General features: G+C 44.3%; 1 protein-coding gene across 2 annotated transcripts; it reads right to left on the bottom strand.

The window, feature by feature from the left end:
* Nucleotides 1–771: 771 nt before the first annotated feature.
* Nucleotides 772–11729, bottom strand: tspan14 (tetraspanin 14). 2 transcript variants are annotated; one of them, XM_047029332.1, is made up of 9 exons: nucleotides 11589–11729; nucleotides 10964–11053; nucleotides 8419–8469; nucleotides 7962–8108; nucleotides 6377–6547; nucleotides 5923–6048; nucleotides 4320–4370; nucleotides 3076–3189; nucleotides 772–2960 (listed from the first exon to the last, which is right to left on the bottom strand). In XM_047029332.1, the coding sequence occupies exons 2-9, from the start codon at nucleotides 11051–11053 to the stop codon at nucleotides 2895–2897; spliced, it is 816 nt and encodes a 271-aa protein (XP_046885288.1). In that variant the 5' UTR covers nucleotides 11589–11729; the 3' UTR covers nucleotides 772–2894. The 2 variants fall into 2 exon arrangements, with proteins under 2 accessions (XP_046885288.1, XP_046885289.1); XM_047029333.1 differs by lacking the exon at nucleotides 11589–11729 and adding an exon at nucleotides 11404–11545.
* Between the last annotated feature and the right edge of the window lie 2709 nt (nucleotides 11730–14438).

The following is a 14438-nucleotide window of genomic DNA, read 5'->3' as shown; positions in this document are numbered from 1 at the left end:
TCGACTGGCGTGTAACACTATCACAAGAGACGGACTGCAGAGCATAACAGATAAATGTGTGTATCAGATTCTTCCCACATTGAAATAGGCTTGTTGAGACAAGACATAATGGATGTTCGATAAAGGCCAACATGTTGAGTTTAGTGTGTTTGGGACGGAAATGGCTGATCTCAGTCCAGGATGAGCGGCCTTCTTATCTGACCACTCCTTTTCCTGGCAGACAACTGCCCTCCACTGACCACAACACGTCCTGTCCAGTATTAGTCAAGTGTCTAGTTAGCTGTAGCTAGCTCAGACCGTTGTTGATCAAATGTTGCTATTGTAGAATGTGGAGAGCTGTCTCCAGGGAGTTGGGTGAATGCTGCCAGAACAAACATGTAGCTTGCTGTGCCTCTAGTATTCTAAAGATAAAATAAATACAAAATGTTTTCAAGGATTGTCAGCAGGAGACATATACCATCAGAATCTAAGAGATGTAAACTCCTCACAGAATGATCACAAAAGGTCCATTGTGTGGCCAGAGAAAGAGTTTTGTGCCAGGTCATCACGGCTTGAAATGAGAAGTTAGTAGAGAGTGGAAGTTATGTGATGGGAACCGCTAACCTCACATTTGAAGTTGTAACCAGACAACAGGTCATTAGGTTGTACCATTTACGGTAAAGGGGCTGTGTGATTGCCCAATCTTAGGGCCATGTTCCCCATTATGGTCATGTCCATTTAGCACCAAAATTAAGAGGGATCTAAAACTTTTCTCAAATGAAAAAGCTAAACTACAATTTTTTTTACATTTTATTGCATAAAAATGCGAGAATTACAAAATGTACAATTACAAAATGTTATTCAGTGAGACAGAACATATCTACAAATATAGAGGTCCCTTTGTAAAAAAAATCATCTATGTATACGGTTTAATTCCTTCCACAGCAACACAAACAAAGTGTCCCATGAACAAACAAATCAAACACGTCAAACTAAACACTTAATATCCTTCACAGGGCTCTAAAAACAGTTTCCAAACACTGACAATATTCTTTTTTATTGCTTGATGTGCTTAACCATACAACAAATGATTATGAGGAAACCCCATAGAACTGACTGTACGTTTCTAATAGTGACCACGTTGGCCTACAGTAGAATCTTTGGACTAAGTAAGGCAAGCTCAATATGCGGAAGCACTGGCAGTAACTTGGAAGCACTGGCAGTAACTTGGAAGCAGTACATTTCACTCAACAGGTCGACCAAGTCCATTTGGATCTGAAGTGTCTCTGGTGTGCGTTAGTCAAACGACCAGGGGCCATGTTGAGGGGTGCTATCAGTCAGTGTAAACTGTTTCTCTTCAGCCTGCTGTAGCTTCTTGTCGGATCATGTTGCATTCCACGTCTAACAGAGAACAGAGCAGCACAGCGCTAATAAACTACACACAATGACAAGGCACTGTCTGAGGAGGGCTGTTTGGAAGAAAAAAAAAAAAATGAAGCATTTGGTGAACACACCAACTCAATCCACAATGTTCTAGTCATGACGTCCTCTTAGCTGTCAGGTAACATTCTGTGCATCACACTAACACTAAATCCTGGTTCTGGGGACAAAATGGCACTCACCTGCCCCCCTGGAGGCGGTACTGGCCCCCTCCTCTCCTGTCCCTGCCCCCTGGGTACGATGTACCGGGCCTGCTCCTGATCTGACCAGCACCCACCCCCCCTGGACTCCACACAACAGCTTCATTACCGTCAGCCACTCCCAGGCTCAACAGCTTGGATAACTCAAACAAACACAGCCTCACTACTTCAAACATCATAAAGGCTGAGCTATATGTATCTATAAGGCTATATCTCCACAAATATAAACATTCAATCTTTCCCTTAAGGCAGCGTGATAACTAGCACGGTGTGGTACGAAATCCCGTTGAGTCCAAAGAGTGAGTCACGAGGATGAAAAGACACGTTATCCAGGCAGCGGATGTTTGGTGTTGACCCAGATTGGGATGCCGTTGCTGGGCGTCACCCCAGGCTTGACTGGAGGGGAAATACTTCCGTCTCTTACATGTTTTGTATGCACTTGTAACATAAGGCCAAAAGGCAACAGTGGCTACTGTACAGACAATTTATGACGATACCATAGCACTGATTCTGTTGGCCAATGGGGTGTAAGAACACAAGGTGATTTGCATCCGAATCCTTTCCCCTCCCTTTTGGTCACCTATTGTCATATCAAGCCCTGGCCAATCCATAGCATGTAAGGTAGCATTTCTTTGGAATGATGCCATCTGCAGTCTTCCTGTTCAGCCAGTTTTTACAGGCTGTTGGAGGCACAATTCACTGCAGCTTTGGAGAATGCCCGAGGGGCTGAATGGGTAAGCATGTTCTCCCTTCAGCAAAGGTTGATGTCCCGGTTGAAAATATAAGACTTCTTGTGACACACTCAACAACAAAAAAAGTAAGCCTAAATACAATGAGATTGCTGGAGATGTTCCAAACACAAAGTCTGGTTTCTGTGCTTTCCGAGGACAGGGCATGAGTATAGGCGGTCGTGGAAGAGGAGAAACCTCATGCACACAGCAGGAGCTGAGGAAAGATTCCTCCCTCCTTCTCTCCTCCAATCCTGTGGAGAGAGGGATGAAGGGATGGATTGGAAGTGGGTTGGAGAGAGACGGTGTCTTCAGTGCATCTGAGCTCTTCTCCCAGAGAGAGAGAGAGAGAGAGGGGAGGGAGAAGAGCACTCGACAGATACATCTGTTTCCCCTCTGGCTCAAGAGATGGAGGGAGGGAATGAGGGCGGGGTGGAGGGTGTGTCCTGGCTGTCTCTCTGAGACATGGATGAATGGAGAGGGGGATAGAGATAGAGATGGTCTTCCTGTCATCCAGCGCCGTCCCTTGTTGGTTGATGCCGGGGCCTTAGTAGCTCAGCTTGACCTGCTCAATGTCTCCGATTAACGTCCGAGCCAGGAATATACCCATCATCTGTGGAGACAACACAGCAGCACGTTACCATGGTGCTGCCACTGTATCAACACATCACAGGGAGCTCGGAATCATTACACACACACACACACGCACACAGTAGTTTCCCTGGTACCTGCAGCAGAGATATGACGATGAAGGCTCCGGCCACGATATAGATGTTTCGAGGCAGCCAGGCCTCCAGGGCTGGGATGCAGCCCTGGGTGTAGATGTAGTTGCCCCAGTCGCCCTGGGAGACAAGGAGGAGAGGCACAGAAACAACAGACAGGAAGAGACCGGCGTTAAGTGTGGCGTGACACGTCTGAAATGAGGCACCTCAAGAGTTCAAGATTTGAGACATCGATTGGGCTGCCAGTGGAGAAAAGCACACAGGATTTGGCAGAATGCATGTTGGCAATATGAAGAATCACGCGAGCATCTAGTTAAAAAAATCCTCAACTTAAGGGCAAGACCTTGAGAGAATTCGATCCTTAGGGAGTGAAGTATGGGCCTTCATAATTGGACAGCCGAAAAGGTCACCATCAGTAGGCCGTTTATACGTGATTATGATGAATCTATCCAAGACTGAAGCTTGCACATCTCTGTCTATACTTGCCTCTAGTCTCTCCCTTCACACATTCAATCCTCCGAGCAGGCAAGCCTGTCAAGCAGGGAACTGAAACCACTGCTAAATAAGGGTCGAAGTAAAAAAAAAGAGCTTTAAAAAAACAAACAACAACAAAAAAACACACCAACCGCACACACAATCAAGCAGAAACACACACGGTTCAGTGTAAGCAGCCCAGCTTGGAGAGCAACTGCTGGAACACTGGCTAGCAGAACTGTGCTGGAGAAACAATCTGTTCTTGTCGGCCTGTGTTTCTAGATGCGGACGGAGGGACGGGGGGACCCAGGGGAGGGGAGATGGGCGGAACGCCACCCTGCCTCCTGCTCTCAGCTGTGATAACAGCATATTTTGATTTTCTCCAGGTTGAGTAATGGCGAGAGGGAGCTGTCGATATGAGAGTTCAATATCTACCAGCTGGGCCTTGACTCGTCTCCTCTCAAGGGGAAACATCTGGAAAACTAACATTACTACAATGATTTGGTCTTAAGACAAACAGCTAGGTTTTTCCTTCTCCAACGGCGCCGTTTGGAAATTGAAAATATGTTGAAACAAAACAAATATCGAAGCAGCTTTGACCTCATTTGTGTTAAAGATGTTACATGACACCTAAATGACTAGACATAAATTGGCCTCAAAGTATGTCTGCACGGCTCCCAAGATCGATCCTTTCTGATTCTAGAATCTGTATTTGACCTTTTCGCCACTTATTTTGATGTGTTAAATGCGTGTCCGGTCTGTGTTTGCGGTCTCACCTTCTGACCAGCTCTGACATCATAGCCACACTGGGTGTTCACCACTGTGTCCTGTGAGAACAGAGATCGAGTTAAACACACACACCTGACACCTAATCACACACACTTGACAGTCCTAATCACCCACAGTGCTTTAAACATTTAACACACTTATCAATAGGCCATAAGAATACAAAAACAAAGTAAGCAGGAAAGTAAGTAACTTTGTACCCTAGTTTGTGTCTGTTTAATGCCAGTAACAACAGTCAAGGTGACAGTACCTAGGAGAAGACTTTTGCTTCAGCATAACAATAAAACTGGCTAAAGGAAAACTCCACTTGTTGTGAGAAGGGAACGACAGATGCTTCAGATGCAAAGAGAGCAAAGAAGACAAACAAAACAACAACAAGCAAACAAACACAGAGGGTTCTGGAGACAGATGGAGAAACGACAGGAACGAACAGAATGTCACAGACAGGCTTCCAGACAGACAGGCTGAGAGACCAACAAGCTTCCAGACAGACAGACAGGCTGACTGACAGACAGGCTGAGAGACAGACAGGCTGACTGACAGACAGACAGGCTGAGAGACAGACAGGCTGAGAGACAGACATGCTGACAGACAGGCTGAGAGACAGACAGGCTGACAGACAGACAGGCTGAGAGACAGACAGGCTGAGAGACAGACATGCTGACAGACAGACAGACAGGCTGAGAGACAGACAGGCTGAGAGACAGACAGGCTGAGAGAAAGACAAGCTGACAGACAGACAGGCTGAGAGACAGACAGGCTGACAGACAGACAGGCTGAGAGACAGACAGGCTGAGAGACAGACAGGCTGAGAGACAGACGTGCTGACAGACAGACAGGCTGAGAGACAGACAGGCTGAGAGACAGACAGGCTGAGAGACAGACATGCTGACAGACAGACATGCTGACAGACAGGCTGAGAGACAGACAGGCTGAGAGACAGACATGCTGACAGACAGGCTGAGAGACAGACAGGCTGAGAGACAGACAGGCTGAGAGACAGACATGCTGACAGACAGGCTGAGAGACAGACAGGCTGAGAGACAGACAGGCTTCCAGACAGACAGGCTGACTGACAGACAGGCTGAGAGACAGACAGGCTGACTGACAGACAGACAGGCTGAGAGACAGACAGGCTGAGAGACAGACAGGCTGAGAGACAGACAGGCTGAGAGACAGACATGCTGACAGACAGGCTGAGAGATAGACAGGCTGAGAGACAGACAGGCTGAGAGACAGACAGGCTGAGAGACAGACAGGCTGAGAGACCAACAAGCTTCCAGACAGACAGGCTGAGAGACAGACAGGCTGAGAGACCAACAAGCTTCCAGACAGACAGGCTGAGAGACAGACAGGCTGACAGACAGACAGGCTGAGAGACAGACATGCTGAGAGACAGACAGGCTGAGAGACAGACAGGCTGAGAGACAGACATGCTGAGAGACAGACAGGCTGAGAGACAGACAGGCTGAGAGACAGACATGCTGACAGACAGGCTGAGAGACAGACATGCTGACAGACAGACAGGCTGAGAGACAGACAGGCTGAGAGACAGACAGGCTGAGAGACAGACATGCTGACAGACAGGCTTACAGCAGGGTCGCTGAGGCAGCAGGAGAAAGGGACTCCACACTTCTCCCGGCTGATGTTGCTCTGGCTGCAGTTGAAGTACACGTTCAGGTCCCAGTCGTCTGGGTCTTTGGCTCCACAGCAGTGGTTCTAAGAGAGGGGGAGGGGACACGGAATCAGTCAAACATGAGCACTCGAGGAGACATAGAAATGGAGGGAGAGAGAGCAATAATCAGCCCCACATGCCCACTGATAGACAGGCTACTGTAGTGAAGCTTGAGAAAAGTAGACAGTGCTACTGATGAAAAGACAAGGGAGATAACAGCTAGCAAAAAAATATACAATCAAAAAGAAGAAAAGGTTGAAAAAGACAGGATAGTCTCTCAGGGTCAGACGCCAGCATGTTTCCCTTCCTGCCAGCTGGCCTACAAAGCCCACCACAAAACAGATAAACACACACACACACACACAGTCGCACCAGCCTCTGCAGGGAGTCTATGAGGTTCTGCAGATCGATGTCCTCTCGGTAGGCCTTGACGTTGGCCAGGAAGAAGTCGCTGATCCAATCCCTCAGGGGGTCCTGGAAGACCACAGCCAGCACCGCCGCCGTCAGCTCCAGGAAGAAGATGAAGCCGATCACACCCGAGAACTGGTGGGAACACAGGGGGCTCTGTATCAGACTAAATCCTGGAGCTACACGACCAGGATTTTTTTTACTACAATGGACAAATAAACATAATGTGAACATATGACACTATGAAGACAAACATATGACACACACAAAACTACAATATAAACAAGATACAGGCTAAACATATAAACATGATTTATTCTCAGAACTGTGGAACGTGCATACTAGAAACTGTTGATACGTAACTCAGAGAGATGAAATAGAGTTTCAAAAAAAGTAAATGTATTCCCAAACGGCAGTTCCTGCAGCTGGTTAGACTGTGGCAGGGTGCTGGCTTGACGATAAGAACAAGGTCATCAAAACACAGACTTCTTATTAAAAAGCTGGTTTGTGTACGATTTCTGAGTGGGGCACAGGGCCCATATCAAATAATTATAATATTGCCAAACAACATTTCCAACAACCTACGAAAACGTAAACAACGTCTAAATACTTGACATAAGGGAGAGCAATTGTGCATATGGACAAGGACACAGAGGTGGACTGGGCACAGGGTGGATAGGGGAGAAGGTGAGGATTAGAGCATGATCAATAAACAAGATCATTGCAGACAGGTGTGTCCTGTCATGTTGAAAGTCCACATGTGTGTTAGACACCATGTGTGAGGAAGCCCGCTACTGGGACTGAACAAATCTGTTGTTCATAGAAGGTTTCCTCCTCATCTGGGATGCCAAGCCACACCTTGTCAAAGTCACGCAGCCTGTGGCCCGAGGCATCAACAGAAGGCTCGGTCTGAATAACCACTTGAATACTGGGCCAGGGTGGCATTCCGAGGGATACGGTGAGGCAATGATGGAGGGATAGGAGGAAGGGAGAGAAAAGAGAGAGAATGAGACGAGGAGAAAGAGGACGACGACATTGGGTGAGAGAAGAAGTAAATAGAGATAAAGATGGAGACGTTTCGAGAAGTTGTTACCCAGACAGCAAAAAAAAACAGACAAAAGGAGTCATTGTGGCAGAGGAAGTGACTGTGGGTGACTCCCCCAACAGCTTCTAGTCTTAAAAAATGCTCACCCTTCCCCCAGGGTAATAAGGAAAGCCTAGAGTATGTTTGGGAGGGCTCTTATCTGCTGACAAAGAATGCTAAGCACCAGCAGTGGGTCAGATGGGTGAGTGGTTAGGGAATCAGGCTATTAATCAGAAGGTTGACGTGCCAAATGACGTTGTGTCCTTGGGCAAGGCACTTCAACCAACTTGCCTCAGGGGGAATGTCCCTGTACTTACTGTAAGTCGCTCTGGATAAGAGCGTCTGCTAATTGTAAATGTAGTATTGTTCAGTATAAAACGTTACATTCTTAATTTCTCTGACACAGAATTGAAGAAGGAAGGCAAAACAGCTGTTGTCCTAACGACGCAGGCCTGAGCTACTCACAAACTTGAGCAGGCAGATGTTCTCCCTGAGGGCACCCACACAGCCAGCGAAGCCCAGGATGAAGGTGACGGCCCCGACCACGAGAACCAACCACACAGGGTCGAAACCATGCAGCCGTGTCACCTGGGTCAGGTCCAGGAGCACTCCCTATAGGTCAGAGCAAGGATGACATCACCAACACAACCCTCCGCCTAATTCGCTGGACATCGTATCCTGGCACAAACGGATGAGGTCTTAAACATGTCGGGCCCACGTTAGTAGGACAGTGTAGGGCAGCCAATCCCAACCTTTTCCACTTTGCGTCACCACTTGCATAGCTCAAATATTTTTGCCACCGCCCACACATCCGTTCACTTAATGGGCCGCAGCCCACAGGTTGGGAATTGCGGTGTAGGGCTCGGTAAGAAAGATTAGATATATTTACAAGTTGATAGCCAATGTAATCGTAGCTGTTTACCTTTTCGCTCCAGGCCCAGAAACCGATAGCAATAAACGCTGCTCCGGCCAGCTGTGGGGAAAAGCACACACACGACTACATGTTAGGAAAGACACTGACTTTACTGAGGCTTCATGTTGTGTTCCTTGTCCCAGCAGCCTAGGCCTCACAGCATCTTATTACATTGTTTCACCTCTAAAATGATTCATGGGCGTTTACCTCGACTAACCACAATATATATCAAATGGACACTAACTGGGAGTCAGGTGGCTGAGCGGTTAGGGAATTGGGCTAGTAATCAGAAGGTTGCCAGTTTGATTCCCAGCTGTGCCAAATGACGTTGTGTCCTTGGGCAAGGCACGTCACCCTACTTGCCTCAGGGGAATGTCCCTGTACTTACTGTAAGTCGCTCTGGATAAGAGCGTCTGCTAAATGACTAAATGTAAAAGTAACCCCATGCATGAATTTGCATGAATGCTAAAATGACAATCACACCTTAATGACACACCTCTGGAAAGGTGATCTCAACAGTTGAAGAGGAAGGTGGACATAGGAAGACTCTGAAATTATCATTAAAAGTTGTGTTCTTGTAAATATCATTCTAAACAGCTTTTAATGTCATGTTTGATATGCTTTTGTTTCTTATTTTATGCATTACATTCTAGTAATAATTTTAACACTGTAACATGTACATGTACAGGGTTTACAGAGTTTGTGCTTGCAGCAGACCAACATGTGTTTAACAATTTCCCTTGTCTTGCAAGGGCCCACTTGGTCTACTGCAGCCTTGATCAATGATCCAATTTGAATTTGTATGCGTTAGACAACTTTTCAATCATGTGACCGGTGTCCCCATTTTAGTCAGGTTTGGGTGTATAGAGGAAGAAGTTTTACCAATCACTTCGAGTTCTGTTTATGATACAGCTCCGGTGCGTTAGGCGCCTAGTCTTCATTGTGAATACCTTTGTTAACCTTTGCTCTGAAGGTATGTTTTGTATTTGATGATATTTCATTATCATTGTATTGATTGTCTTACTATTTATATAATAAACTATTATTGTGCATTTTGACGTTACTTGTTCTCCTTGAAACGTATCTATCAAGCTACGGCAGTGAAAACTTAGATCTAGTCTGGTTGATGCGGCTAACTGATTATAAACATAGACTTTTGGAGTAGGTTTTAACTTAAGGCCTCAGTCACTTACAGTGGATCTCCATGCTCCGAAGGAATTTACCAGAGCCTCTGAGTGATCGATTACATATCCTACTAGGTCTACTATGGTTAAATCCATATTATAGTAGAGATGAACGACTGTTTAGTGAACACGCATACTTTAGGGTCGATGCTCTGATCAAGCAGACGATTTTTACCTACGTCAGAGTTTCATGTCATTAACTGTTTAGCGCTCGAGGTTACAGGTAACGCACTTGTGCACATGTCTTAAAATTGGAGTCAGATATTAACGAGTCAATTATCTCCCTGAGAATCTAACCGAAAGTGAATTGTGGTTCCCAAGCCAGGGACAAACACCAAGCGTCTCTGGCCTTTCGATTCACCGACTACAATTCTAAATCAAGGAGAACATCAAGGATTGAAATTGTAAAATGATCTGATACCGGCTACTACCAACTGAGGAAATGTGGATACTGGTTGGATATCTATGTGAAAAGAAGAAATATTTGATCAACATGCCCACAAAAAGGGAATTTAAATTATCTTTAAAATGGGGAAAAAACAGCACAGAGTTGTCGTGTCAATTTTCAAGCTTTGCACATACTGACACCATTACCCCAGAAGGTTTTACACTTCTTGTTGACAAAAACGTCCTGTTGACAAAAACTTCTGTCTGACGTCAAAAAATCTCGACACCATGCCTCGTAGGCAGACGGTAGCAGATGACAAAATAGCAAGGAAGGAACCTCACAAACTCAACTCCCAAGTGTCCAGAATAATAACCAAGGAAGTGCAACAAATACAACTGACTTTGTAGATTCACCTAAAATCTTGTGTGCTGACTAAAACAGGAAGTTGACACAAAATGTTAAACTTCACCACTGGGAGGGCCTTAAAACACAAACTTGATTAGAATACTGTCAAACAGAAAGAAAGAAAACAACACACAAACAAGTGCTGCTGGAGAAGTTAGAAAGAGAGAAGTAGAGGTTGGAAGGAAAAGCCAATTTATTCTCAGCCCAGTTTAACAGAGTACACAAACATAACGTCTGCCATTGGAGAATGTTATCAGAGAGAGGCAATGGAAAAAGTACTCTGTGGGGGGAAAGATTGCAGCAGCGGGGCGGCGGGTCAGCTAGCAGAGAGGTTGCAGAGATGGCTGAGTAAACTCTGTACTTCCGACAGCAAAGCGCTTTGGATAACTGCCCATGAAGAAAACTTTTAAACCTCGCCCTCATTTTGCAATGGCCTGTGTATCTGTCACCGGATGTTCCAACGTACCGCGTCTGAATCATTCTTTCGTTTCACCTAAAATCTGTAACGGTTTAACTTGTTGTGGGAATAAAACATACGTCTACATTTATCACTTTCTGTAAGTCAGATACTACTTACCCAAAATATGATGTTGTAGCTGAACATAAGGTATTTGTAGCAGCAGCTGACCTCCCGTGTAGCTGCATTCTGATAGCGGTAGTAGTGCATCTGAAACACAGACAGGAAAAGGAGTAATTCAAGAAACAATGGAACATGTATAACAAAACCTAAAAGGTATCAACTAACTGTATAAAAATAATATTTTGGCCATTTCAGCTAGTGTTAACTATCTACGTTTGCTTTCACGTTAGACAGCTTAAAGGAGGCAGGTACACGACAGTCAAGTATTGCATGGACTCGGGCGCTCACTTAACACACCCGAAGTTGTTCTTAGTAGTGCGGAGTTAACATTTTGTACTAGAACAGCCAAGTTCTCAAAACCTGAGTGTAAATTATATGGGTATGACTTTACAATCTACACTGAACTGTACAGTTAGGCAAACAAACCAGTAACTCACTTTTTCAAAATGATCTGCACATTACCTAGCACTACACAGCTAGCTGGCTAACTAGCACAACAGAATCCCGCTTTCACTCCAGCTATGTTGCCTCGAGCAGTACCCCCTTACGTTGACGGCACGTTACGTTCAGAACAAGCTAATTAAATACCCGGTCAACTTCTACCATTGATTTAACTGCATACCGTGTTATTGATGTTGCCAAAAGTTAAAGGATTTCCATAAATTCCAGAAAGTCTTCTGTTAATTTCCCCCCGATAGACACTGCTTTGTTAAACTTGTCCACAGGCTGGCAAGTGAGTGGCACGGTCTCAACGAAAGTTGTGCGCGGTGAAGCCTACGGCCCTTCAAAATAAAGGTCAACTCTAGCTAAATCGTAATGAACGTTCATCTTGTCTATCCACCACGATTTTGCATACACTGTTTACAAGTGATACGATACTGTTGAAGACCAATCAATAACATGGAAGTTTCATGTATATATATGACATACATTTGTATATAGAACGGACGTTTTTTGAACTAAACACATACAAAATTTGATATTTTTGGGGGCAATTTTTGAACATAGTTACATTTTATTTTGAAAATCAAGAAATAGAATACCGTTGCGATAACACTCCATTTAATAGGCTATTTAAAACTGGACAATTACTTTTCAATAGTCGACATGAGGTTATTGTTGCTGCCTCTGTTAAAGTGGACAAATTCACATTTAGCAAAAATAAATAAAAGTAAACTCTCGCAGGTGGCGCAGAAAACGTGGCCAAGTTGTTCCTCAAATATTTTCTCCGCACTTTTTAAACCATATGCAGAGGCAGCAGGCACACACATAGCAAACAACAGTTTTAAAATCCCATGGCAAATCAAATAAGCTTTTAAGACACTTTCGTTCACAATCTGTTTAAAAAGACAGGCATGTCTAAAGAGAATTATGACTGTCCTCCACCCCCAACTTCACAATACCAACGTGAACCTGTATCCTTAGACCTTGGTGCCCACTGGCCACTGTCCCATTGATGAATTCTAACTTTGTTGTCACTGAATAGGCTAGTTGAAATGCAAGAATAAATCACAATTGATTAAGGTGATTTATTATCATCCTGCCTCAAAAAGCACAACTGACTGTGGCAAAGGATTAGCATCAGAATAGCTTTGTGTCTTGAATATGGTCGTTTTGCGAGTTGGGGGTGAGTTCTATTTGAATTGCATTTTATATCCTTTTCACACTATTGTGGGTTGTTCACAAATAAGATGGCAGTTGATAGAGAAGCTGCCTTGAATTAATTTCTTGTTAGATAGAAAAAGGAAACACCTTTATGAACCATTCGTTGACACTGATATATTAATAGCATGGCAGCTAGAGTTAAATATGAAACATTGTATTCACCATAGGAAATATGGCTACTTTAACGCTACTATACAGTACATACTATACACTATAGTACCTCAAGTCTGTTCATGCAGGGAAAATGATATGCCACTAGATGGCACACCAGTCCACAGTTTAAAATGGCTTCATACCAGATGGAATCCTCAACAAACAGAAATTCACACATAATTCAAGCCCTCTGTTGACCGGAAAGGGGTCATATTTCAGTTTCAGAATGTTAATATAAGATTTGTTTAGTTTATGCTTGAGTAGAGTCTGAAGTATATTGTTTACACTCACTTCCAAAGCACACTTCTCAAAATACATCAAGCGCACACACACACACACACACACACATAAAGACATACTGTACTGTAATTTATAGGCCGACTGTTTACAGACCGAAAGAGACGTGCATTGTCTGTAAGTCAAGTTTCTCATGAGAAAACTCAGTGCTTGTGATACCTACCAGGAAACTGTGGGCCCTGTGGTTGCCGTGCAGTTGGTGCTGTCTTCTTCTCCTGTTGCCGGGCCCTTGTGTCATAGTTCTCTCCACAGGAAGACTCACAACCCTTTGGTACGTAGGTTGTCACAGGGTGAACCAGACAGACAAAAGGTCAGAAGGTCACACCACAGGATAGGCTCAAGGCACAACGATGTCTGAAAGAGATAGGATACACAAGAGAGTGGAAACTTAACGAACTACATCGTAGGTTGTGTAAAGTTTTGTGCGTCTTATGCAGTTTGGGAGGATTGAGGTAAATGATGTCAGATATGACAGGGATTAAAGGATAAGGCAGGGAGAGGAGTAAGATAAGAACTGTCTCTCACTTTTTTTTGTTTCAATAAGCCCCCGTCCAATGATTGGCAAGTATTATGATTTCCTCAAATTCTCAGATAATATCTGTATTGAATAAGATTTCAACTTTCTCCTTTACCCCCCCCCCCCCCCCCCCCCCCCCCCCCAACCACAAATCCCAAGTACAAGATAAGGATTATTTCTGCCTCTGTGTGGAAATTGTAACTGTTAAAAAACGGAAGCCACGGTCAGCTTCAACGTGTAAATGTGTGAAATGGAAGGTTTTAGGCGACATGTCAGTACGTTCTCATAATAACCTCATAATCCACCTCACATCCACCACATAACCAAGGAGAAAGACTAGAAAAAACGTAAGGCTTTTTTTAATGGCTGAAGGAATTTGTTTATGTTTAATTTCTAAAGGATATCCTGTCTCCATGAGCTGTATTTATTTTTATATATTGACAGAATATAATCACTTGATGTCTTCTCAGCGCATATTTTGGACCTTTTCCTGACCTGGAAGTGAGTTCTGAATTGTAGAACAAAACCTCGAGATTATGCAATGGGTTTGTCTTCCTCATACTCAAAGGATGCTTCACGTAACAAATCAGAACAATGGAACAGTCTGCCCAGTGTAGAACCTTGGATTAATTTGGTGTTCCATATAGAAACATATAGGGTTAGAATAAAACATTGCCTGAAGCCTTGGAGCTTTGTGTCACCTTTTTGCTATTAGTAAGAGGGTTCGATAGTTACAAAGCATTCTATATTTCTTCGTTTTTAGAGTGTAATATTTTTGAATTAGTGTAGAACAATCTTGCCTCATGTGAAGTTCTTAGGAATTTCAAGATAGCAACCTTT

Source organism: Hypomesus transpacificus, chromosome 11 (assembly GCF_021917145.1).
Source record: "Hypomesus transpacificus isolate Combined female chromosome 11, fHypTra1, whole genome shotgun sequence".
NCBI lineage: Eukaryota > Metazoa > Chordata > Actinopteri > Osmeriformes > Osmeridae > Hypomesus > Hypomesus transpacificus.
This window is presented reverse-complemented; position numbering and strand designations above follow the sequence as displayed.

What these genes read in the sequence shown, in the direction of transcription:
- tspan14 (XM_047029332.1), bottom strand. Translation starts at nt 11,053, where the DNA reads ATGCACTACTACCGCTATCAGAATGCAGCTACACGGGAGGTCAGCTGC. An exon ending in TCTGGGCCTGGAGCGAAAAG is followed by an intron (nt 8,109 to 8,418) that starts GTAAACAGCTAC and finishes TCTGACCTATAG; the next exon opens with GGAGTGCTCCTGGACCTGAC. An exon ending in TAGACTCCCTGCAGAGGCTG is followed by an intron (nt 6,049 to 6,376) that starts GTGCGACTGTGT and finishes CCCCTCTCTTAG; the next exon opens with AACCACTGCTGTGGAGCCAA.